The 26,963-nt window shown below is 36.8% G+C and overlaps 2 protein-coding genes across 3 annotated transcripts in view; both read left to right on the forward strand.

Moving 5' to 3' along the window:
• Positions 1 to 4,872, forward strand: part of LOC127660592 (collagen alpha-1(IX) chain-like) — a 51,292-nt gene extending 46,420 nt beyond the window's left edge. The window contains exons 25-27 of the mRNA XM_052150910.1: positions 2,637 to 2,727; positions 4,133 to 4,210; positions 4,346 to 4,872. Of these exons, the coding sequence (XP_052006870.1) occupies positions 2,637 to 2,727; positions 4,133 to 4,210; positions 4,346 to 4,599 (423 nt within the window). The 3' untranslated portion in view covers positions 4,600 to 4,872. The remainder of the gene's footprint in view (positions 1 to 2,636; positions 2,728 to 4,132; positions 4,211 to 4,345) is intronic.
• Positions 4,873 to 16,918: 12,046 nt separating this feature from the next.
• LOC127660463 (collagen alpha-1(XXI) chain-like) overlaps positions 16,919 to 26,963 on the forward strand; it is a 155,569-nt gene continuing 145,524 nt past the window's right edge. The window contains exons 1-4 of one of the 2 annotated variants that reach the window (XM_052150713.1): positions 16,919 to 17,297; positions 18,304 to 18,533; positions 23,434 to 23,564; positions 23,873 to 24,433. In XM_052150713.1, the coding sequence (XP_052006673.1) occupies positions 23,465 to 23,564; positions 23,873 to 24,433 (661 nt within the window). In that variant the 5' untranslated portion in view covers positions 16,919 to 17,297; positions 18,304 to 18,533; positions 23,434 to 23,464. The remainder of the gene's footprint in view (positions 17,298 to 18,303; positions 18,534 to 23,433; positions 23,565 to 23,872; positions 24,434 to 26,963) is intronic. The other variant, XM_052150714.1, reaches the window with a different exon arrangement.

Below are 26,963 nucleotides of genomic sequence, written 5' to 3' on the forward strand. Positions count from 1 at the left end.
TCCAGTACGCGGCAGTCCTGTGGGCTGAAAATGCCTTGTTGATGCTAGAGGTCAGAGGAGAATGGGCCGACTGATTCAAGCTGATAGAAGAGCAACTTTGCCTGAAATAACCACTCGTTACAACCGAGGTATGCAGCAAAGCATTTGTGAAGCCACAACACGCACAACCTTGAGGCGGATGGGCTACAACAGCAGAAGACCCCACCGGGTACCACTCATCTCCACTACAAATAGGAAAAAGAGGCTACAATTTGCAAGAGCTCACCAAAATTGGACAGTTGAAGACTGGAAACATGTTGCCTGGTCTGATGAGTCTTGATTTCTGTTGAGACATTCAGATGGTAGAGTCAGAATTTGGCGTAAACAGAATGAGAACATGGATCCATCATGTCTTGTTACCACTGTGCAGGCTGGTGGTGGTGGTGTAATGGTGTGGGGGATGTTTTCTTGGCACACTTTAGGCCCTTTAGTGCCAATTGGGCATCGTTTAATGCCACGGCCTACCTGAGCATTGTTTCTGACCATGTCCATCCCTTTATGGCCACCATGTACCCATCCTCTGATGGCTACTTCCAGCAGGATAATGCACCATGTCACAAAGCTCGAATCATTTCAAATTGGTTTCTTGAACATGACAATGAGTTCACTGTACTAAAATGGCCCCCACAGTCACCAGATCTCAACCCAATAGAGCATCTTTGGGATGTGGTGGAACGGGAGCTTCGTGCCCTGGATGTGCATCCCACAAATCTCCATCAACTGCAAGATGCTATCCTATCAATATGGGCCAACATTTCTAAAGAATGCTTTCAGCACCTTGTTGAATCAATTCCACGTAGAATTAAGGCAGTTCTGAAGGCGAAAGGGGTCAAACACAGTATTAGTATGGTGTTCCTAATAATCCTTTAGGTGAGTGTATATATATATATATATATATATATATATATATATATATATATATATATATATATATATTAGGGCAGTCGATTAAAAAAAACATTACCCAATTAATCGCACCATAATAAGGAAGATTCCTAAGAAATGCAAGCTTGTAATACCACCTGTTTACTCCAGAGGGCAGTAAAATAAATTTCATCTGTATGAGCAACGCACAGTTTATACAGTGAAGAAAACAACCCACAACACAAACATTAGCGTTACGTTCTTGCGTTCAAAACACTTGAAGGAGCGCAAATGCGAACTAAGGGATCTTAAGATGTGTTTAAAGATTGAGCGTTAAACGATATTTAACTTGAAACAGTGACCTAAACATTTTATATTTATGATGCAACGCACCCGAGACGCTACACAAGCATGTCTGATGCAGGTGTAGATTGACGGGCTCTTAAACAAGCCCTCATAATAAATCTCCAACTGATTGATAAATTCACTTGAGAAATGGATTGCTGTGAACTGTGTGTCAATGATTGACTTATGATCAATAATATGGTAGTAAACAATATATTGTATTCTAAAGCCATTTTTTGTATCGTCTTATCGATGATTAACTCTTCTGCTACAAGAATATAATGCATTTGAATTATCTGAATATTTTTTATTATATATATATATATAGATATAATTTTTAAACATTTAAAGATAACTATGTATAATTATATATTGATATAAATATGTATAATCTTTATTTATTTAATTCTTTTTATATGAGGGGCTTTCTCAGCATATATTTGTATATGCGATTAATCACGATTAATTAATCGGGACACCATGTAATTAATTCGGTTAAAATGTTTTATTGATTGACAGCCCTAATATATACACACACACACACACACACATGCAGAATTTGTACTGTTTACAAGTATTTACATTGATACTGCCTCTTTAAGAATGGCAGCAGTTTAGGGAGTGTCTCATGTTTTTATTTTTTTTATCAACAACTGACTTTATAAAGATATTAAAAGAGACATTATTCAATGGCAAATTGATTGTGTGGATCTCCTCTTTGGAGACATTACACGGAACAAGTCAAAACATACTTTTACTCTCAACACGCAGTGAAAGATTCTCGGTGCTGAATTTCTTCGCCAATATACTACTCAAACACTGGTGAGTGAAATCTAAACATTTACCATCCATTGGCCAATCACAGACATATTTAGTCATATAGCGCAAACTTTGCTTGCATGTAAGTGTGATTCACTTGCATTGTAGAGAGTTACGCATAGAGTAAAATATCGATCTTGAGAATTTAAAAATCAATATCATATTGTTCAAATGAAGATTGTGATTTATATGAAAATCTATATTTTTACCCAGCTCTAGTTCCAAATAATAAAAGTAGACTGATCCATGGCTGTCAAGCTCCAAAAAGGATAGGGAAATCACAATAAAAGTAATAAAAATAGTGACAGTTATTTTATTTAAGGCATTTCATCAAATGGGATGGGGTGGTGCACTGGCTAAAGCTTAGGCCTGGTAAACGGAAAGTTGCTGGTTTGATTCCCACAGCTCCCACATTACAATTGTGCCCTTGAACAAGGCTCACAACCTAATGTTTCTCCATGGAATTGTACCTGTAATCAGTATTTCATTAATCACTGTAAAAAAGTGTCTTCTAAATGACAGCTTACTAACAAATGAATGTATTCCTTCTTCAAATGCCATTTTGACAGGGTTACATTGGCATTGATGGTTTAAAAGGAGAAATTGGGCAGCAGGGATTCTATGGAGAGCCCGGTGACCAGGGCAGACAGGGCTCACCAGGTAAACTATCTTCATACTCTAGTACATTCAGATGACAAATAGTAGCCTATTGGCTATACACCAATACAAGGGTGGCCCTCCATGTCGTTGCTTACACATTTTAAACAAATGTGTTTGCCTTGATGTCAGATAGCGTAATATGTTACAAATAAAGAACAGGCCATGGTATAGAGAAACAATAATATGTCAACATTGCTATTGGCTGTGTTCACGCACTAATGAATTAGTATAACAAATACTTCTCAGCTGGTTGAAAAGCTGCCCCTGTGGGCAGTACACTTGATGGATTCACCCTCAAAAGAAACTGTTGTCTTTTGGAATGGGCTATTTGTCATGAATATATATTTATATACAAGTAGTGTTAGCCTGTAAGTGTCAGCAGAGGAAAAGTATTAGGTGTATTAAACATGAGCAACTGTGTGACTTCACTGCCAGATGGCATTACTCACAAATGAGTGTACAGGTGCAATTGAAGAATGGTTGAAATAAGGTGTTTAAAGAAAGATTAGCTATGATATCACATTGTTTTGACACAAAATAGTGCATGCAAGTTAAAAATGTCAACAAATGGTTTGTGCTTGCATGTAGGTTGGATTACAGACAGATCAGTATTGGGGAAGCTACTTTTAAACTCTGGTCAAGCAACGCTTTTGAAAAAGTTAGCTACACTATGAGCTACTAACAAAAACAAGCTAACTACATTTAAGTTGTTTAACAAAACAGTGATATAGTACTTTATCAAGCTAAACCATTAATTTTAGTGAAAGCAGCTTGTTACACTATTTAAAAAAAAATCATAGTTGTATAGCTGCTGTGATGCTACTTAAAAATGCAGTTTAGTTAGTGTCAGTAGATAGTATAGATATTTCTTTGAGTAGTCCTTGAGATGAGAGTTTGCAATGTTTGCAGCAGTCATCTGCATTTACACAAGTTAAAAGACAAAATAGTGGATGAGTTTAAGATTAATTATAAGCGTGCACAATTCTCGTGTATATTTAGATGATTAGCTTAGTTTCAGAACATCAACTTTGTAGCACTACAGTTCATATCGTCCAATATCATCTCCTCTTCAGTCAGCATCAGCCATTCAAGGACTACATCCCTTGCATTATACCCATATACTAGGGATTTCCTGTTACAAATGACAAGCAGATCTTTTACATTGTTATTGGGTCTAGAATTTCTGTAACATGTATGGCACGGTCCCCAGCCAAGCTAATGAAATTTAATAATATTTACAAGTCGTTTTATATCTTTATTCATCAATGACCTTAGCACATGGTTGTTAATCAGTATAAACAGTGTTTATACCTGTCTAAGTTAGTTGATTGCTCCTAGGGTGTATCGCTCATGCAGCTGGATGGTTTTTCAATTTAATAACATGTTTTATTTGTTTTTGCCACAGGTGACCGGGGAGAAACAGGGGACAAGGGAGCTAAAGGCTATGGCCTTCCTGGCCATATTGGGGACCAGGGACCAATGGGTAACAATAATGAGCTCATTACAAGAATTGTTATCTCTCTCCATCAAACAATTCTCACAGAGAATTTTGAAATCAAGAGTCACACTGTCATGTTATGGTACAGACCTTTATCTTAGTAATTTTTTAATATCATAGGTCAGCGCGGGCGTCCTGGCCGGGCATTTGAGGGGCAACCAGGTCGGATGGGAGAGAGGGGTCATGTCGGGCAGCCTGGTTTGAGGGGCCACCCTGGACTACATGGAGTTCCTGGAGTCTGTCTGACATCTGGATGTGCTTTACTCAATGCTACTGCTAACGCACCACCTCAACAGATATCTCAACCGGCACCTCAGCAGGGAAATCAACGGGCACCTCAACGAGCATCTCAGAGGTTTAGGGGACGCCAATGAAAACACCCTTGAAGCTCACACATTGACATTTGGGTCAATGTGTGGATACAAGTAGGAAAGAAGGATTAGTAATTGAAATTCTGACATGAAAAGTTAATGAATGTAAATACAAATTAAAATGTGTCCTTTAACATTGTAAAATGCAGAGATTTCTAATGGTTAAAAAAAGTTTAATATAATCTCAAATAAAGGTAATTTGCATATAATTGTTCATTTAGTGTTACAGAAATACAATGTAGTTTTAACGTGATCTGCAAATCACTCAATTTTATTTTCAATGAATGCTGTTTATAATAAAAATGAAAAAAACCTGCCATTACCTTTTCTCTTTCCTGACTTGTGGTATTCATTAGAGGTCAACCGATATTTGATTTTGGTGATACTGATAACTAAGGTGATGGAAAAACTGATAACCGATTAATCGGCCGATTTTTAAATTGATTTATTGAATGTTTTCTTTTGAAGTAAATTTTCTTAAGGCACATTTACCTTGGCACAACAAAATTTGCATGGTTAAATACAGTCATATCAATGGGAATCCGTATGATTGTTAATTCTATGTGATGGACTTCTGGTAGCAAAGAATTACCCCTCGCGGATTTCACGTGGGGTTTAGTGAACTTTGATGGGCGAAATTCACTCCGTTGACCAATAGGAAGTTGCTTGGATATCATTACAAAGATATAGTTTTAGCAACAAGTTATTTTTAACATCACTCTCACATAGTATATAGTGCGGGGGCTGCTTGGCCATTTGGTTTTTTGCTGGTTTCACAGGCGCTAAATGTCCGCTTATGCCTTCTTCGCCTGTGAATTTAGCAGTGCAAAGGTGAATGTGACAGTGCCTTTAGTCTTTCCTTACTGTGACGGGCACAGATACAGAGGCTACATGAGTCCAAATGGAATGAAATCCAAGATGCATTTCATTGTGCAACAAAAAAATCCCAATAATAACTAGAAGAAAAAAAAACAAGACTTTGCTTAACACAAGACTTTTAACCATACAAAAATAAAGAAATACACCGGGGACTCTTATTTTAAAGATAAATTGCAAGGGGAAAAATAAACTCATAAACATCTACAATGTATTACAATATTACAATGTCATATAGCATTTCTGCCGATAACTAATAGTTCCAAAAGTTTTGACACCAATTAATCGGAAAAAACAATATATTGATCAACCTCAAGTTATCATGTTACAAATCGTGTTATTTGTAGAGGTTGACCGATAGTGAGTTTTGCCGATACCAATAACTCAGGTGGGATATAAATGTTTAAATGTATAATAAGAATGAAAACTTAAAAATAAGTGTTGGGTAAGTTACTCTAAAACAGTAGTTAATTATTAACTATTAATTACATCTTATACAGTATAATTAGATTACTGTACTAATTACTCTGTCTGAAAAATAATTGCATGGCTTATTACTAATTACTTTCTAAAACCCTTATCAACCTCGACCTGATGAAAAATACAAGGATAGACATGAAACTGTTTCTTTAATTCTTTCGAATAAATCATGTAAAATAAAATAAATGATTCATGAACTTACCAAAGAATTGAAGGGGGTTGCATTAAATTAGAAAACATATATGCAAGTAATTACATTAATTTAAAATTAAATATTAATTTTAAATTCACTATTGTTTTATATAGAATAAAAATCTGATTTACACATCTGTTACACAACACAATATACACCTAATAATATACAATATATAGTTTATACAAAATAAGAAGACTGTATATAAAATAATAATAATATAATACAATCAAATTACACTATATTCGCATCAAGTTTGGAAGTCACAAACTGCATTCTCACATATGTGTTCCTTCAGTAATTACAGTAATTAATTACTTAGTAATACATTACACCAAACACTGCCTGAAGCCGATAGTTAAAAACTGCAACTATCGGCTCTGAATAATTGGCAAATCTGTTATATCGGTTGACCTCTAGTCATTTGTTGGTGCTTTGTTTGAGGGGATATTCATAACTGAATTTTTTTATTTGACAATGATGAAAAAAAAAAAACTGGTTTCATTGTAGTAATAAATAAAAACTGTAACGAATCATTTAAAAATAACGATAAAACAATTTCGACCATACTCTTCTGGGTACTAATAAATGAATTTGTGCTTATGATTTTTTTTTGTTCACTACCACCAGTGCTAACCTGTAGAAAACCTGTAGAATAAGTGTACAGCATTGCTGCAGTGAAAGTAACACTTAGTTAATTTTAATACAATTGTATCCTGTCTGCAGGGGTGTAAAGTAATGAATTACAAATACTCACGTTACTGTAATTAACTATTTTTCCCCAATAATTTAACTTAAGTAGTTTACATTTTTTTATACCTTTACTTGTGTTAATTTTAAGTGCTGTAACTGTACTTTTACTACACTATTTTCCCATCATCTGTGTTTGCTATTTCCCTGTACTGATTTTATTTTTATCTATCAACATGATTGTCTAGGGAGTGTCTCGTGACTCCCGACAAATAAAATCACACTTAAAAAAAATTAAATGGCAGCTGTAGATCTGTACCAACTGTGGAGAATGCCTCAAGCACAGTTCAACACCTGAACATCACCGGCAGTGCCTGAAAGGGCTTTTCGCAGTGAAAATGGCCAATCGTGTCATGTCAGTTTAACTTGCTCAAGCCAGATATCAGCATTAATCCTGCCTCTAATTTGAAGAAACATATCGAGGTAAATTTCTTATTTATTTTTACTAGATTCTGTGTGTCTATAACATAGCCTGTAATTTAATTGTCTAACACTGAGATTATTGGGCTGCTGTGAGAGATTAATGTAATGTTATCAATAGGGCTGGGAGATAAAACAATCTTTTTATATCTGAAAAAATAGAGATGTCTGCTATCAAAATTTTCAGTAGTTTTCTATACTTAGCCTATATTCAACATCTAGAACAGGAGTGTTGATTACATCAATCACGATAGCAAGACAACCACTGGTTGATTGATCTATATACAGTACATATATACTTTATAATTCCGCCATGTCTTGATGAGACATTAATGTAAACGCAGTCGGTTTGGTCTGATAAAAATCGTTTTTGCATCAAAATGTTGGACTTGAAGTGTGCATGTAACCGAATTGAGCACTGTCTAGTAGGCTATGACATATAAAGACTATTAATCAAACATTAACAAGAAACGAGAAAACCGCTCACTACATTTGGCTGAATAACTTGAGTAGCTTTAAAATTATTAATGTAATAGAATAAAACAGACATTTTTTATAATAATATTTTTTCTATATATTGTACATTTTTTAATAATACCGACCCCTGATGTAGAGACTGTGTTAATTTGTATAATAAATTACCAGGAAAGTAGAGATGATAAAATAATTTATGATTATGCTTAGCCTTTATAAAGATAGAAAAGTATCATTCTTTGCAGAGCAATACTTCAGCAGAATATTCCACCAGTCACAAACTTCAGAAAATTAGATTAGAATGAGAACACAACTATTTCTGGTTTTAAAACTGGCTAATCCGCAGACAAGCAGACAAACTGGTTAATTCGAACGTCTGCTAGCTGCCTTGAGAAGTCACACAGGTCACATAAACTACAACACATAGAGACAGTATCTACTAGATATCTCATAGAGACTGTGTCTGTTCCCCGAACTACCAAACACAATACCCTCACTAAATCATTTAGAAATATTTTATCAAACTTGAACAAACAAATTAAAAATACACATCATATAAAAATAGGGCTACTAAACATTAGATCTCTTTCTAACAAAGCAATAATTGTTAATGAAATGATTACAGATCATAGATTGGATGCGCTCTGTTGGACTGAAACCTGGCTTAAACCGGATTAATATATTAGTTTAAATGAATCTACTCCCCCAGGTTATTGTTATAAACATAAGCCTCGTCTGAAGGGTCAAGGAGGAGGTGTTGCTACAATTTACAGTTAAGTTTTTGGTGTTACTCAGAGGACAGGATATAAATGTAAGTTTTTTTTTAACTAATAATGCTTAAGGTGACACTGTCAAATATAAATAAAAAATCTCTGTCGTCTTTTCTCCTTGTTACAATGTATAGATCACCCTGGCCTTATTCTGATTTCTTTGGTGAATTTGCAAATTTTTTATCAGATATTGTAGTTACTGTAGATAGAGCTTTAATTGTTGGTGACTTCAACATTCAAATAGATAATGAAAAAGATACATTGGGAATAACATTTATCGATATTCTCAACTCTCTTGGAGTCAGACAAAATGTAACAGGACCAACTCATCGGCATAATCATACACTAGAGTTAATTATGTCATATGGAGTTGATGTTGATAAAATAGAAATTCTGCAGCAGAGTGATGACATCTCGGATCATTACCTCGTATCTTGTATTCTGCGATCAGCTAATGTTACTCAATCTACACCACGCTATCGTTAAGGTAGAACTATTTCAACCACTAAAGATAGCTTTGCTAATAATATTCCAGATCTATCTCATACACTCAATAAACCCCAAAGCCCAGAAGAACTTGATGAAATAACAAAAAATATAAATGCAGTCTTCTCTAGCATTCTTGATATTGTCGCCCCACTTCGATTAAAGAAAATTAAAGAAATAAGCCCTGCACCATGGTACAGTGATCACACTCATGCTCTCAAGAGAGCAGCTCGGAAAATGGAGCGCATATGGAAAAATACCTTAGCACATGGTTGTAAATCAGTATAAACAGTGTTTATACCTGTCTAAGTTAGTTGATTGCTCCTAGGGTGTATCACCCTAGATAGTATTTCGTGGTGCATGGAAGGATAGTGTCTGTAACTACAGACAGGCACTAAAAGCTGCCAGGTCAGCATATTTTAGTAAACTCATAGAAAATAACCATAACAATCCTAGATGTTTATTCAGTACTGTGGCTAGATTGATTAGGAATAAATCCTCAACAGAACCAGATATTACGTCACAGCACAAGAGTAATGACTTCATGAATTTCTTTACAGATAAAATTGAAATAATCAGAAATAAAATTGGAATTATGCAATCATCTGTCATAGCACCTCAGAAAACAGTGTCTAATAAATTTCCTCACGTGCAACTTCAATCCTTCTCTGTCATAGGTCATGAAGAGCTTACAAAACTTATCGAAACATCAAAAGCCACAACATGTTTGTTAGATCCTATACCAACTAAGCTCTTAAAAGAGGTAACTCCTGTAATTTCAGAACCTCTTCTTAATATTATGAACTCCTCGCTATGCTTAGGACATGTCCCAAGAAACTTTAAAATGGCAGTTATCAATGCACTTATTAAGAAGCCACAGCCTGATCCTGGAGATCCCAAATATGTTCATTTCTACAGAGGAATAGTATATAAGAAAAATTTCAGTCAGGATTAGGCCTGATCAAAGTACAGAGACTGCACTTATCAGAGTTACAAATGACTTGCTCTAATCATCTGATCACGGTTGCATTTCTCTTCTAGTGCTTTTAGATCTTAGTGCTGCATTCGACACGATAGATCACAATATTCTCTTGAATAGGCTAGAGAATTATGTTGGCATTTGTGGAGTTGCATTAGCATGGTTTAGGTCATATTTAGCAGACCACTACCACTTTGTCTATGTAAATGAGAAATTGTCAAACCAAACAAAAGTAAAATATGGAGTGCCACAGGGATCAGTTTTAGAGCCTCTACTTTTTTCCTTGTATATGCTTCCCCTGGGAGATATTATCAGGAATCGTGGAATAAGTTTACACTGCTATGCCGACGATACACAACTTTATATTTCTTCAAAACCTGATGAGATTTCACAATTCTCGAAATTAGCAGTGTATCAATAGATTGGATGACCAGAAATTTGCTTCTACTCAATTCTGACAAAACAGAGGTACTAATTATTGGACCAAAAAACTCTAAAAATAAGCCACTACAATATCATTTGACTCTCGACGGATGTACAGTTACATCATCTTCAACAGCGAAGAACTTAGGTGTTATATTTGATACCAATCTGTCCTTTGAAAATCAAATTACCAATATTTGTAGAACAGCATTCTTCCACCTAAGAAATATTGCTAAATTAAGGCACATGCTCTCTGTTGCTGATGCCGAAAAACTAGTTCATGCGTTCATGACCTCAAGACTATGGGAGGATGTCCAGCAAGATCAGTAAATAAACTTCAATTGGTTCAAAATGCAGCAGCCAGAGTGCTAATGAGAACCAAGAAATATGATCATATTAGCCCCATTTTATCATCGTTATATTGGCTACTTGTTAAATTCCGTATTAATTAAAAAATTCTGTTAACTACGTACAAAGCTTTGAATGGTCTAGCTCCACAGTACTCCACAGACCTTCTACCACGCTATATTCCATCACGTTCATTACGATCGCAAAATTCTGGCCTGTTAATAGTTCCTAGAATATCAAAATCCTCAAAAGGTCCTTTTCATATTTGGCTCCTAAACTATGGAATAGTCTCCCTAACACTGTTCGAGATGCAGACACACTCCCTCAGTGTAAGTCTAGACTATAGACTCATCTATTTAGCCAGGCATACACCTAATTTATCCTCCAACCCACAATTAGTCTGCTTTAGTTTAGTCTGCCGGAACCAGAAACCAGAAACATTGATCATGATTTATAACTCTGCAATTTATTGAATGGCATCTATGCTTGTATTATTTTATGTGTCTCCCTGTCTCAACTTCGGGACTCCTATCCTGAGGTCACCAGAACTGGCTGGATCCAGCACCATTCCTGCTTCGTGTTGGACTCCACTGCTACGTGTCGTTGAATGATGATGACTAAATGCAGCCGGTGCCAGCCAAACATCACTTCAGTCTATTATGATGGACTTCAGAGGATGAACTGATGCCAACTCCAACCATAAGACATGGGATACTTCATATGTCATTGTCTGAACCTTGGATTTAGGATGGACTACACCGAACCTCACCGAAATTACCGGCCAGGTTGAACTGCGTTTCACATCCCTGAACTCTGCCTGCATCACCTCGGTCTATTGATGGACTACGATCTTGAAATGGAATGCAAGACTATCAATTGCCAACAAAAGACTTCACCAGCCAATTAACAAGGACAATTGCATCTGTGTGAATTTCTGCAGTTAATCCAGGATGGACTTCAAAGACATTGGTCATTAATCTTACAGTTCAAACAAAATTGATGTTTAAACACTGACCCTTAACACTTACTTAGTTTAATCATTTTAAACCATGACTTTAACTATACATAAGTAATATTTACATTATATTCATGATGTTAGCCAGAGGGGAACTGGCCCGGTTTCTCCCAAGGTTATTTTTCTCCATTAATCAACATCCATATGACTTCAGTAGTTTAATCCATGTCTTCAGAAGTGATATGATAGGTCTGGGTGAGAAAAATATTAATATTTAAGTAAATTTTTGCTAGAAATTCTTCTCTATGTCCAGTAGATGGAGATATGCATGAAAAATGTGAATCACCAAAAACTCAAGAAGAAAGTGAAAGTTAAATTGGAGATTGACTGGGCAGGGAGCAGAATTAACAGTAAAAAAGGAATTAAATATTGATCTGTTTCTCATCACATCTATCAATTCACTTCTGAAGACATGGATTAAAACCCTGGAGTCACATGGATTAGGCTACTTTTATGCTGATTTATGTGATTTGTGGAGCTTCAATATTTTAGTAATGATTAACTTTCATTGTATGGACCAAAAGAGCTGAGAAATTCTTCTAAAAATCTTAATTTGTGTTCTGCTGAAGAAAGAAAGTCATACACATCCAGAATGTCATGAGGGTGAGGAAATGATGAGAGCATTTTCATTTTGAGTGAATTATTCCTTTTTAAGCGTGATGTGGCCCCTGTACCAAACAACTTTTCCCACCCTTGCTCTACCTCCTCTATTGTGCGGGACATAACGTGCTAAGTGATCCTGCTTTTTTAGCTTTTTTTTGCATTCCTTGCATTGTTTGAACATGTTTTATGCACAACAATAACACTCTGTCCACATTAAGGGAAATTTAGACTTTACTTTTAAATGAGCTACTCTTTTAGATTTTAGGACATCTATTAGTACTTTTACTCTACTTACACTACATTTTTTGGGAAGTAACAGTATTCTACTTGAGTATGATTTTTCAGTACTCTTTCCACCCCTGCCTGTCTGGCATTGATATTTGTAGTGACATAATTGCATAATATGTTAATAATAGATTGGAAATTACTTTGGTCATGAATGACAAAAGTTTTCCAAGAACAAAGCTGGATTTTTTTTTACTTTGTATAACACAGCTATGTGATGGAGTTTCAAGGCTGACTTCCAATACTGTTCCGTTACCATCTATAGACTGTGTCTGTGCACAAGACTGTACACGCTCAGACGACTAGATGGTGTTCCCTGTCAAAACACTGCACCAATTCCTTCCATGGAAACTCTTTATAACTTCTGTCCCTCCATCTTTCTGTCAGCCTAATCACTTGATGCTGCTACACACCACACTAATCTCCCAGGAACGACGCAGAAGCGATCACGTTAATTGCCGTTTACTGCATGGAATTATAAACCATTTCAATGCAATTGAGATTCATCCTCCGCCACCTGGATCGAGGCAAGTCACTGCGCAACCACAAGGAATTAGAGGGCATTGGGAATTGGGGAGAAAAGGGGCTAAAATAAATATTAATAAATAAGGAATTAAACTATGCTACATTTCTTAAGGCAATCCACACACACTTTTGCAAAACAGTATCAAGGTCTTTTTTTTTTATATATTTTTTTTTTACTTATCCAAGGCCATGGTGGTTTTTATTACACTAGTAATGTATTTTCTTTACCTTTTTCTTCATAAAACATATTTTTTATTATGACATTTGTGGTATACTTTTTAAAAACCTCATGTTTTTTTTAGCTTGCTTGTCTATGTTTTCCAGTTTCCTTATATGATAATAGTTGGCTTGAGCCTTCCAAACTACTTAGCCACACTGCAATTCATCATTCTTGCAGTGACACCTCACAGCAGTTTATTCCCACTCTGGGAACAAACATCGCCCTTGATTCACGGTCATGCCTTTGTTGCTGTTTTCCAAACCCAACGAAATATGAAGTATTAGGAGCCCAGTTTTACGTTTCAATGACAAGAAGCCCTCTGGGGAAGATACCCATTATTTACAGCGGGATTCTCCGGTCTTTCAATTGTTGTTATGGCCAAGGATTTCTCAGATTAAGCATTTGCCAAGCTTGGAGCTGCTTTAGCAGGTGATCACCAGCAGGTGGACTTATTCTGCATTTGTGTTCCTATGCACTAGCTTCCCAAAAAATAGGCCAAATTTAGGGACTAGACCAAGTCCAGATACATTTTTCTTTTAGTGTCCACTTGGGTACCCTGCTAAATTCCAGCTTAAACAGCATGCTATTAGTATAGCTTGGTTTTTCTTGTTTAGTACTGGTTTGGTCTAGATGGCGAAGCTGACAAAGCTGGTTGACCAGCATGATCTTTTTGTGAAGCTGGTTAAGATTGTTAAGATAGTTAACTATGCCCGATCAGGGTTCTGTGAGCTCTTGTAGTAAATACATTTCAAAATAAAAGTGCATTTCCAATTTTTTTCCCCATTAAAAAAGTTTTAACTCCTAAAGAATTCATTTTAATTTAGCAATTTATGTAGGAAACCATGACCAATCACATTAAAATGAAGACTCAGTCATATCAGTAACCTTATAAAACACACATTTCAGACATTAACGTCAGGAATAACATCAAATCAAATTGCCAAAGTGTAAGTTTTTGCAGCAGCAAGTGTCACCATTCTTGTATATAGCGTCACCATTCTTGTATATAGCTTTTCTATTGCTAAACAACTGTTTACAATCACAACGAGTGGAGGGGAAGTGCTGACTTTGCTACCAAGAGAGTTTGTGTGAGAGCGAAAGAGAGGGTGAGGGCAGCGTGGTAAAAGTAAAAAAATATTTTGGATAATAGAAACTTAACATTAGATGTTAAATTTCAATTTTAAATTCACTATTGTTTAAATACATAATTACATCAGAAGTAACTGTAATTAAATTACAAAAAATTAAGAGTAATCCCTTAACATAATAATGAAAAAAAAATCTATTAAACTGGTTTCATTGTAGTAGAAGTAATAAATAAAAATAGTAATGAACCATTTAAATTAATGATAAAACAATTTCGACCATACTCTTCTGGGTACTAATAAATGAATTTGTGCTTATGATTTTTATATTTTTTTTCACTACCACCAGTGTTACAAAGTAAAGTGAACAGTAAATTAAGAGTAAATTAAGTGTACTGCATTGCTGCAGTGAAAGTAACACTTTGTTCATTTTAATACAGTTGTATCCTGTCTGGCATAGATATTTATAGTGACATAATTGCATAATATGTTAATAATAGATTGGAAATTACTTTGGTCATGAATGACAAAAGTTTTCCAAGAACAAAGCTGGATTTTTTTTACTTTGTATAACACAGCTATGTGATGGAGTTTCAAGGTTGACTTCCAATACTGTTCCTGTCTGTGCACAAGACTGTACACGCTCAGATGACTAGATGGTGTTCCCTGTCAAAACACTGCACCAATTCCTTCCATGGAAACTCTTTATAACTTCTGTCCCTCCGTCTTTCCGTCAGCCTAATCACTTGATGCTGCTACACACCACACTAATTTTCCAGGAACGACGCAGAAGCGATCACGTTAATTGCCGTTTTCTGCATGGAAATAAACCATTTCAATGCAACTGACGTGGCCTGCCGAAAGAGAGGGCGAGGGGTAGTGCGATTCTTTTTTCTATTATGCTATGTAAGGCTGATTAGTGCAAAATACATTGAAATATCAACAGTTATTTCGGTTAATAGAAACTGTATTGATCAAGTCGCTGGCATGCGGCTCTACTTGTTGTCGCTGTGTGTGTGTGTGTGTGTGTGTGTGTGTGTGTGTGTGTGTGTGTGTGTGTGTGTGTGTGTGTGTGTGTGTGTGTGTGTGTGTGTGAATGCGCATGCAGGTGCCCAACAGGCGTGTTACCGGTCTGTAGCCATGCTGTAAAATCGAGAATGTTGTGAAAACAGTCAGAGGAAATGATGTTAATAAATGCAATGTCAATGCCAATTTACGGCTGAACTAAAGTGCGTCACAGCTAGCGTTTAATCTTCACCCTGAAGGCTGCGAATGCGACACAAAAACCTGCGTTTAGACAAAGTCTGCATTTATTGTTGTTGTTGCTAACTGCATATTCAGTTATTATGCACTAAAATATTTACATGTAGTTGCATTTTCAATGTAATGAACACAATTACAGAGGTATATAATGATGCTTTGTGAGTTTTCATTGCAAAACAATCCCAAAAAATGCCGCAAATTACATCGCAAAATTTGAGAAAACTTTGGCCCGCAAAAATCAGGAAAAAGTGATGCGAAATCATGGTGGGACTGACTTTCAATCATGGATTAAATGAATCGTGGCTGACTCTGAATTGTACATTTCTACAACTACACTGGTAACTGAAAACTATTGCGAATGATGCTGCATCCACACCACTAGGTGTCAGTGTAAGTCCAAGATGTCATATTCCAAAAACTACTTATACTAGAGTGTAACTTTAATATGGTATCAAAATTGGTCTAAAGAAATCTCACTGGAATTGATACAGACTACTTAAATGTTGGTATTGTGACAAACACGCACTCTGTGACTGACAGACAGGGGGCTTGTGTGTGTGTGCAGATGTGGGAGTGTGCGTGAGAGCACTCGCAAAGTGGCTGAATTGCAGATACACAACTAATCTTAAAGTGTATAATACACTTCAAATTACAGTGAAATTGTCCTTCTTGGTGAGGTATTAATGTAAATAGTCGTTTATGTCTAAAGTAAACAAACAGCGGGACAAAAAAGCAGATTTCATTCAAAATATCAGAAATGAGGTGTTAATGCAGCCTAATAAATTTCCTGCTGTCTAGTATGTCATTGATGTTAATCAACAAATACAAAAAAGAAAATCACCTACTGTTCTTGGCTGTATAACTTGGCTGTATGTACTATAAAGTATTTATCATACAATGAAGACCAGTAATTTAATATTTTTATGTAAAATGTAATTAATTTTTTCAATTAATATTTACTTGATGCTACTGTTAAAAATGTAAAGCTTTTTTTTCTTAATCTTTGTTCTATATTTTATATTTCTTTGTGTTGATTTGTTTGTTCTTAATTACTGCCTTGAATAATTACTTGATAATTTGAACCATTGTTTACTTAAATTAGCTAGTATTTTGTCGGGGTATCGAAATTGGTATTGGGAGTCGTCAAATTGCTTTCATATCTTAGCATAATGGACATAACAGAAACATACTCAAATTAATCAGAACTGAATCAGATCAAATTAAAATCCGAATTGGAATTAAATATGGAAATCTGTATCAATTCCTAGCCCTAGCAGAAATGCTGGTCTTTTCAACAGGATAGATGGGTGTTCATTATGGAGGCGTGTAACTGTGCTTCCTGAGCCTAGATGAATTTTGAAGAGCATGCTGACAGTGGCGAGGGAGAATCCAATTGGTTGTGGGCGTATATTACTTAGAATATGAGATGTTGGAAGCACTGTAGTTCTGTGGGTGTTAGAAGAACAGAGCTTGTTCATTCATGATCTGCCTACTGAATTTAAGAAGGTGAGTGTGCATTCATTGGATTCATAGCCATTTGACACAACAATGATGCTGACAATGTATGCCATTTGTTGATTACAATCGAATATTAAAAACTTAATGTCCTCTGTTTGTACACAAAGTTCCCCTTTTTTTACCTTGTTAAATTTTTTTTATTTCTTATGTTCGAACTCGTATGATTAACTACATTTGGTTTAGAAATAATTTTTTACATTCAGATTATCTGTGATTTACAGTCCTGAACTGTTCCACATAAAATATTACTATAATGATAAAATTTAAGGGAGTATTTAGAAAGATCACACCAAGAAAACATTGGCTTTTTGTGATTTTCCAGAACATCTTCAAGTTCTTCTCTACTATGTTTAGCACAATAATCTTGAAAAGCACATGCTTCTTTGGTCACGTCTGCAACATGAAAATATATTCAGCATTCATATGCATGAGTAACTCAATAGTATAGTTTCCAACAATAAATCGACATCATTAAATCAGAACTTTTGGAGAGAATACACGGTAATGTCTTTGATCGTGCTTTGCATAAAATTGCTACTGATGTTCAAACACGCTTACTGTAGATTTGCTGAGTCCTAGAATTAGGGTTGCCAACTGTCCCTTAGCTGGGTCACCCCGCATTTTGTCCAAAATTACGTCTATTGTCCCGTATTTTTGCAGTGAGACACTCAAGGGGGGAAGTTCATCCATTACTCTTAATGACTTATAAAACACATTCAGAATTTTTTGTCCTTAAACATTTTTCTGGAAATGAATAACTAACTGTACTTAGAAGCAACGGAACAGACAACAGTTTTTCCCTCACAAATTTGCTTCAGAGAATATGAAAGGAAGTTCTCTTATCTAATCTTCTGTCTCATTCCAAAAACCCGCCTCTCAATATTTATCCTCTCAGCCGTCGTACACAATCCAAACTTTGGAAGCATATCGGAATTACTATTATTTTCCTTTTGCTTCCACAAAAGGGGGCTGACTCTTTCAACTGTCTTTTTAGTGAAGCTCTCCTTATCTGTGCCTTATTTCAACCTCTGTAACCAAGAGAGAAAGAAAGAGAGTTGGAAGGTGAAAGCGGAGGGCAGGCTCACATCTGCGACTTTGCAGCCTCCACAAACCCACCTCCTACAACCCTGTACTTTTGCAGAGCCCTGGCAATGGGACACCAGAGAGCGTGAGTGAGGGGGATATTACTCAATAAGAGTCCAGCTCAACGCACATCAAGCTCTGGTAAAACTTTGTCTTTTCTCTCTTTAACTATTGTGTTGAATTGATTCACTTAATTGTGTGTCACTTTAATGTTGTGGTACTTGCCATTTTTACTTTGACTGCAACCAGCATTCATAGGATAAGTTTCACATCTCATTATCTTTTGGCTACCCAAACTGAAGAGGTAATTTGTACAAAACAAATTGCTTGTTTGAAATTCATCCAGGGCTTCTTGAGAACTGCATTCATTTTTCATTTGGTGGTGGTGTGCTTTGATGACTATTGAGTCTTGTGTTCCCATTTGAGAACATCATAGATGCTGTAAAATATGTGAAAAACCTCACATGCTTTGCTTTTTCTAATGCCATCTTTGTAGACCATTGATCATACTTATTTTCAAGTGCTGACATTCTGCATACTGAAGCTATTAGGAAGGGCTTTCAGTTCCTTGTTTGTGCCACTGTCACAAGTCAAGAATGAATGGAATTGCTTAACTGCCCTTTGTCCTTACCCGTGATCCAGGGGTAAATATGAAAGCAGGTTTTATAATCCAACTGTTATACAAGGGACGATGTGGCCTTATTTATTTGAATTGTGTTTACCTTGTATGAGTAACATCAGGGATTAAAAAAAGCTGTAGTGAAGAGCTAGAAGACCATCAAAAGGGAGATTCTCCAACATCATGCATGTTGATAATGCACGTAGGATGGTAGAAACCCTCTGTAACAGTCCTGTCCTCAGTAGACTGCTGCCTTTACTGTCTTGATTATGTGAAATAATTTCAGTGGTCTCTCTGATATAATGTTTTGGCTATCCAACTGGAGCCTGAGGAACTTGGCCCTAATTTATTTTCCCCTCATGCTGGCAAACTAATTGAACATGCCTTACAGCAGTTGTTGATTTTGGTATTGAAAATGACTGGGTTACAATAGCACATTTATATCTGTGCAATGGAAAACAGGCAGAAAGGTTTTACTAAGACAATAGCTGCCAGTTAGAAAACATGAAGATAACTGATCCAAGACAAGCCTTATACAATAAATAAGGACTAAATACAGATGTGGAGTGAACTAGAGCTACATGAGAAATGCCTTTCCTGGGAAACTGACTAAATACAGCATAACATATTTGGCATGATTCCCATAAGGATACGGAGAGGTTATGTCTAATCTAGAGGACAGGGAGGAATCAGCTGTTCAGCAAGGGTTTCCTGCCTCCCACATTCAGTTGGAAAAAACCCATCAGTGTGAAATAAATCTTAAACAAGTATCACTGCAAACACAATTAATTACTCAACCGAGAATTCCACAGAGATTTAAATGTCATGTTTTTGGAAGAGACATGTTGAGGACACATTTGGCTGAATTTAAGGGTGTAATTCCTTGTCTAGCGGAGGATGTTTAAACATGTTGCATTCCAGCTACATTACCCTTCCAAAGCCTCCTTCATCTTGACCTGGGAATAGAACCGTAAAATGTCTGGAGGTCCCCAATAACTTTAAAGGTCAATAAGGTCATGGTACAGAGAAAAGCCATATGGCAGGAAGTACAGACTGGCAGACACGCATATCTCACAAGGTTTCGTGCAAGATCCGTAGTCGCCAATCCTCTCAAATTTACACTGCATTACTGAATAATCCAAACTAATTTGTTCTGCACTGTCTCTTTCTGGTCTAAAGTTGCCTCAGTTTTTTCACAAGTACATTAGGTTGTTCACTATCTAGAACTGGAAATTCACTGCCAGAGACGTAGAATTATCCAGTTCTGAGGAGAAGTGTGTGGGGCTGTGGGTCTGAGGGGGTTAGCATGCAGACATGCTTGGGAAAATAATGGAGCATTCCCCTTCACCTCCCCCTGTGCTGGGCTTTGAAAAGCACTGGAGTGAGGGCCAGTTCAACCATGGCTGTCGGATGATACACCTCTAGGTCATAGACTGGAAAACCCCAGTCATTTAACTAGCCAGTTGACAGACGTGCAGCAGGGCTGAAGGAGGTATACATTTTCATTCATGTTCCAGTCATGCTCATGATCTATCAGCTGATGAATACAGTAACTTGCATTGTGAATCGTTGGTTGACCGTAGCAATCTGAAGCAGGCCTAGAGAAATCCCCCTTACCCTTGTAATGGGAGAATATCTGGTCTTCATTTATTACTGTGTTTTTTTATAATGTCTGCAGTTCTTGTTCTTCCTGGAAACCACTATAAAGCCCAGTTTCCAACAGAAACCAGAGTTAGATGAAGAACTATTACAAAATATAACATGATTCTACTTGATTAGATTTAGCTTAATAAAAGAAAATTATTTTTATCACCAATTGGAATATTACTTTAAGAGTATGGTGCAAGTAACTGTACAAGATTAGTGCAATTTTAATGCTGAAATTCACTCATTACATCAGTAGTAGCCAGGGCTGGACTGGTAATCTGGCATACCGGGCATTTTCCCGGTGTGGCCGACACAGTTTTGGGCCGATCAGTGGTGTAATGGCCATCGGGAGAACCGAGCGGGCCGGTGGTTCGGCCGCGAAACGTGCCGAATGGGCCGCGATAAGCAACAATGAGATGTAGGTGTATGCAGGGCCGATGATAAAGGGATACAACTGGACCTTTTATCCTGGCCCTGAGTCCCATTTAGAATTTAAAATTCTAAATCGTTGGGGACTGGAGACAATAAAAGACACTTAAGTGCTCAAGTAGATACCCCAGACAGGGCTGCAGACCAGGGACTCAATTTAGACAGTGCAGCGGGAGAAAATCAACATCAACTGATGCTGACGAAGGTCGTAGTAGACTTTACTGATATGTTGTACGATTACGGCCATGGAGTCTAAATTATCTGAGTTGGTTACAATAATCGAAGACGTCGAGAAACTGATAAATTATCTGGAGTCATCAGAGAGGGAATTAGCTGCAAACCCACTAGCGACCAAGGCAGACTTGGAACACGTTTTGGAAAAATTGGAAGATCTTGAGAATCATAGCCGGTGAAACAATGTCTGAATTGTTGGAATTCCTGAGATCGATGAAGGCAGAGATATGGTGAAATTCCTAGACGAGCTCTTCTCGAGTCTGCTATAACAGGACATAAGCTGGCTGAGGGTGACAGGCCCCGATTAATTCTGGCCAAATTTCGGAGATCATCTGATAAAGTGAGGTGAGGCGAGGAGTAAAGGAAGGCTTTCTTGGAAGAACCACAGTATTTGTCTTGTTTGCAGACTTTGTGAATTCAACAAGAGAGAAACGTGATTGATTCAAGAAATGCAAGAAACTCTTACATCAATGGAAAATCGCTTTTGCACTGATGTTTCCGACCAAACTGAGAATAGATACTAAGGATGGCCGCAAAGTATTTAAATGTCCCCAGCAAGCGTTGTCCTTCATAAAAACATTGGAGTGAGTAAGCCATGGTATGCTTCCAAGTGAACTTGACTCACTGAACATTCTCTTCACTGTCTGAGGAAGCTGGGCACATTTTTTGTTTCTTTCTGTGCTGGTTCTGCCTAGCAGCTGGAGTTTGTTTTGTGGAATATTTTTTTGCTGGACATTGGAAGGATTAGGTCTTTTGCTGCACTTATTTTTAATTTATTTATAATATATACATATATATATATACATATATATATATATATATATATATATATATATATATATATATATATATATATATATATATATTCAGCTAGAGGCTGAAGCTTGTTTTGGGGAGGAACGCACCCTTGGTACAGTATGTGTATGAATCCAAATTTGTGTTTATTCTGCCTATTGGCTGGATTCTATTTTATAGATTTTCTTGTGTTATGTAATTCTGTTTCACAAAATATTTATAGAAACACTGGACTTGAGCAAACTGATGGCAAAGTTGTCGTGGGGGCTCTCATAGGCATACATGGACTGGAGGGATGTACTCCGGTTGGCGCTGTCATACGCAGGGTTAATGTGCACATTTTTCATTTTGCTGTCAAACTGTTTGGTGTGGTCTTTTATAATCTTGTTTTTGATACACAATCTATTTTTTCTAATATGTCAAAATGTCAATGTCACAGAGTGGAATGTGAATGGGTTGGGGCACCATTTGAAGAGATGTCACATAGATGACTGGGCAGTTTGGGTACATATGGGAAGATTTGAGGCACTTATATGGCCTTCTTAGAAGGTTGACAGGGAGGAGCAGTGGAAGGGAAACGGGACGATGGTTAATTGTACATGTTTTTGTTATGTTATCAAGTATTTTCTTTGGACTGTTTGACCATTGGAGTGTATGTTGGGTGGCGGGTGGGCACATCATTGTTAAAAGTTGATTCAGTGTATTCTTGTGTTGTTTGTTTAAATGTGTTTGTAGAATCAATACAAAATTGTTAATAACCAAATATTAAAAAAAAATAAAATAAATGGTGCTAATGTGAATACAGGCTTTAGACTCCCAGAGAAGCATGGTACCTGGCGGGACTCAAAATGACGTGTTTAGAGTTTCTCATCCAGTGAACATCTATTTTTGGAACATTGATTTGAATGGTAAAGGTTTCTGCCATTGACTCCTATTAAAGCAAGGCTTTAAAAGCACTCTATGGACCATTGTCTTCTATGGACATATTCATGTAGAAAAAAAGCACTGCGTTACTTCAACTTTTGTTTACTCTAATATTGAAATGCACAAAGAGTAATATGTAATTTATAGACAGTAGATTAACTGTCATTGCCACATTTCATATGAAGTTTTAGGGGAAGCTCCAATAAATCAAAGAAAACTGCAAATCCAATAAAAATGCAGCTCCACCATTTTCATTAGGGCATTTAAATTGACCACAAAGAGCATGCTATTCATTTAACAAAACTATACAACTATTCTTTAACATCTGCAAATGCAATGGCAATCATGTGAAGACATCTATGAAATGCATGTTTTGTCTTAATTTCTCTTCAGGTGCTAAATTGGAGCTTGATTCTTCAAGAACATGGGTTGCAAAACAAAATCCATGCATTTTGTTTGTCGGTGCCTTTACTCCATGCTCCTTTACTTGTTTTGCACTGCACAAGATGAGGACATGAGATTAAGTAAGCATGCTTCTTTTATCTCCACTAGTGTATGTTGCATGGAGACTATTGACTCGGATAACATCACCTAATTATCCATGGTTCATTGTGGCTATCTTAAAACAGACCAAATCGGACAATAACTGCCACTGATCATTCAATAAGGAACACAAGCCAGATTGTCAATACTTTGGATCAATAAAAAATGTTTGTTGTAATGTTTGTTCAATGAACAAAGAAAGAATAAAATATTTTTGGAGTGAGAGGACAAAATGACCAACTCAAACTGTACAATACATTGTTTTTTGATTTTCACTTCTCAATTTCAGGTTGCAGGACGGCACCTAGTGATTTAGTTTTCATACTCGATGGATCATGGAGTGTGGATGACATAAACTTTGAGATTGTCAAACGGTGGCTGGTGAATATCACAATGAGCTTCAACATTGGTCAGAAGTTCACCCAGGTTGGGGTGGTGCAATATAGTGACGACCCCTTCTTACATATACCGCTGGGAAAACATCTCTCAAGCAATGACCTCATTAAGGCCATGGAGTCCATAGACTACATGGGAGGGAATACAAACACAGGGAAGGCTATTAAGTTTGCCAACGACAAACTCTTTGCCCTATCTGAGCGAGGTCCGAATGGAATCTCAAAAATTGCTGTGGTTCTGACGGATGGGAAGTCACAAGATGAAGTGCTGGCAGCTGCCGAAGCTGCGAGAAAAAAGGGGATAATTCTCTTTGCAATTGGCGTTGGGTCTGAGACAGAGGAGGCAGAGCTCAGGGCCATTGCTAACAAACCCTCCTCAACCTATGTGTTCTCTGCTGAAGACTATAAAGCTATTGCAAAGATCCGTGAAGTTATTAGGCAGAAGCTGTGCGAAGGTAAGCATCTGTGTAGTGTTCCACAAGATTGAATTGCTTTCCTGATGCTTTCATATTTCAGTGGCTACATTTTAAAATTCATTCAGTATAATTTTTCACACACGTCAAAGTGAAATTATACTGTTTTATGGGCTTGAGCTTTCCGCAGTGGCTTTACCATCATGTACCAGTGGAGACAGGTTTACAGCATCTCCATGTTTGAGCTGCATGTATAATTTGGTACCTCTCACCTCACTGCACAGATCACAGTCTGATTTATGTTCTACAAAATCCAGGTGTTCCAAATTCACCAAGATGGCTGTAAATTGTCCAAAAGTGTGAAATTAGGATTATACCCCACATTGCTGAGCATTTAAAAAAAATTGTGATATCTATTTTTAGCAAACCTAGCAGTTAGACTGTCTCAAAGTTCTGAAAAAGGCCAGTAATCATTTTAATATGTTTTTAAGGCACCGATTCACTTTTGGCAGAGGCAAATGTCAAGTTTTATTTAGTTCCCTCCAACCAAAATATTCTCATTACATTTGGATTTGCATTCAAGACTTTTGAAAAGTACAAATATCATAACACTAATGTAACAATGATGGAAAAGAAGGGATCAAATGCCAAACTTGATCAGTGGCAAGTCTTGAAATGTGGAGAAGCACATTTCCCAAGGCACTATTCCATTCTAACAATGGATTATTCACAACTCTACACAGACTTGTTAAAAAGCAAAAATAAAAATCTTAAATACAATATTGCCATAAGGTTGGAAAAACTGCCCTCCATACTGTAAATGTTTTCTAAGACTCTTGAAATGACTTTCCAGACACTAGAAAAGTTCATGACTATGGTACCTCATGATAGATATGGTCATCTCTTGTCTGGTATTTGCGATGGCTGGGAAATTTTTTAGCTGGACTGCATATTTGCACAATGTCCAGTGTTCCACACCAAGGTCTTCCGCTACAGATAATTTTTTTTACATTGATCGGCAGGCCAAATAAAATAATATACCAGTGCATTCCAACAATGTTTAACCCTTTCCAGACATTTTTACTCTCCATACACTTTACATATTATTTCAAGCCTTGAAATTTGATTAAGATGGGTATTGGTCAGTCAGCTTCATTTCAATTCAGCACATAATGATTTACATTTATTTAATTTTACTTTTATGTGTTTTTGCTTAAATATTACACTTGTTGGGTACATAAAATGTCCTGGAAAATTGTGCCTTGAAAAGAGTGGCAACCCTGTTTTTTATTCTTTGTGCAACCGTTTACAATTTAAATTTTTTTCTCTTGCATTTGCGACCAAATTTTAAACAAAAAATGTCTTTGATTAGCCACTGTCCATTTTCAGAATTCACTTGCCAGGGATAAGTAAAATAGTGGTTAAGGAGTTTAGCACTGAGATCCTTTCACTGTGTATTGAAAGTAAAAGTTTGAATTGAAGTTCTTTAGTCTGACAGAAATTTTACCAGCCCTTATTTTGTGAAATAAAAGCCAGATATAGTGCATGTGGAGGCTTCAAGCCATCCACCACGGCATCCACGCACAACTCAACACGTGCTGCTCCAAGAGTGAACCACTTTATGATGACCATGAGGAGGTTACCCCATGTGACTCTAACCACACTAGCAACCAGGCAAATTTGGTTGGAGTCACTCATCACACCCTGGGATTTGAATTAGCGAACTCCAGGGGTGGTAGCCAGCATCTTTACCACAGAGCTACCCAGGCCCCAAAATATATTTTAATACATTTAAAAATGTATTTTATAAAAACAAACAAACAAAAAACAATCAAACTTACTGACGCTGCTTAATAAGGGTCACAGTGATAAACCTACATTTTGGTGGTTTGAGCCAACCAAGTTAACAGTAGCCTATGGTAAATTCTATTCAAGTTGAGTGGTATAAATGGATATTCGGCGTTTATTAAAATGTCCACCAACAGCAGAGAAGTCTGGATCAAGCCAACAACAGGCAGATGAGGATGCTGTGATTGATGACCCCGGACCTGGACAACCTCACAATGGTGATCCTCAGGCCCCACCTGTCATGGCAGCTCAAGGTTCTACACACCACCCCTTAGTGCCTATGTTTACATGGACACCAGAAAGTGGGATATTGCTAGAAAGAGGACTATTGCTAGAAAGCAAAAGTCTGCTTACATGCACTTTTTAGCAGCATACTCTCTCTTATAGATGCAGCTCGTTCAGTAATCAGCTGTCTCCACAGCAACATGGACGCTAATGTAAATATAAAACATGATATCTGAGGAAAACGTTGCTATTTTATTCTCTGTTGCTTGCTTTATTTCCAGATATTCCAGAGTTGTTGCTGTGTTTGTTCCTCACCTTTCTTTCATGACCTACGGCAGAATTGCGCTTCAATAGTGGGGTTTCCCTTTACGTAAAACTCCGGGATTCCCTCATAAATAAAAACGTGAGGGACTGTCGCTATTTTACATTGTTTATAAATGGGTATAGTTTATAATATATGTGCTTTTTCCACTGTACTCCCAGATATGTTTTTTTGACT

This window comes from Xyrauchen texanus, chromosome 20 (assembly GCF_025860055.1).
Source record: "Xyrauchen texanus isolate HMW12.3.18 chromosome 20, RBS_HiC_50CHRs, whole genome shotgun sequence".
NCBI lineage: Eukaryota > Metazoa > Chordata > Actinopteri > Cypriniformes > Catostomidae > Xyrauchen > Xyrauchen texanus.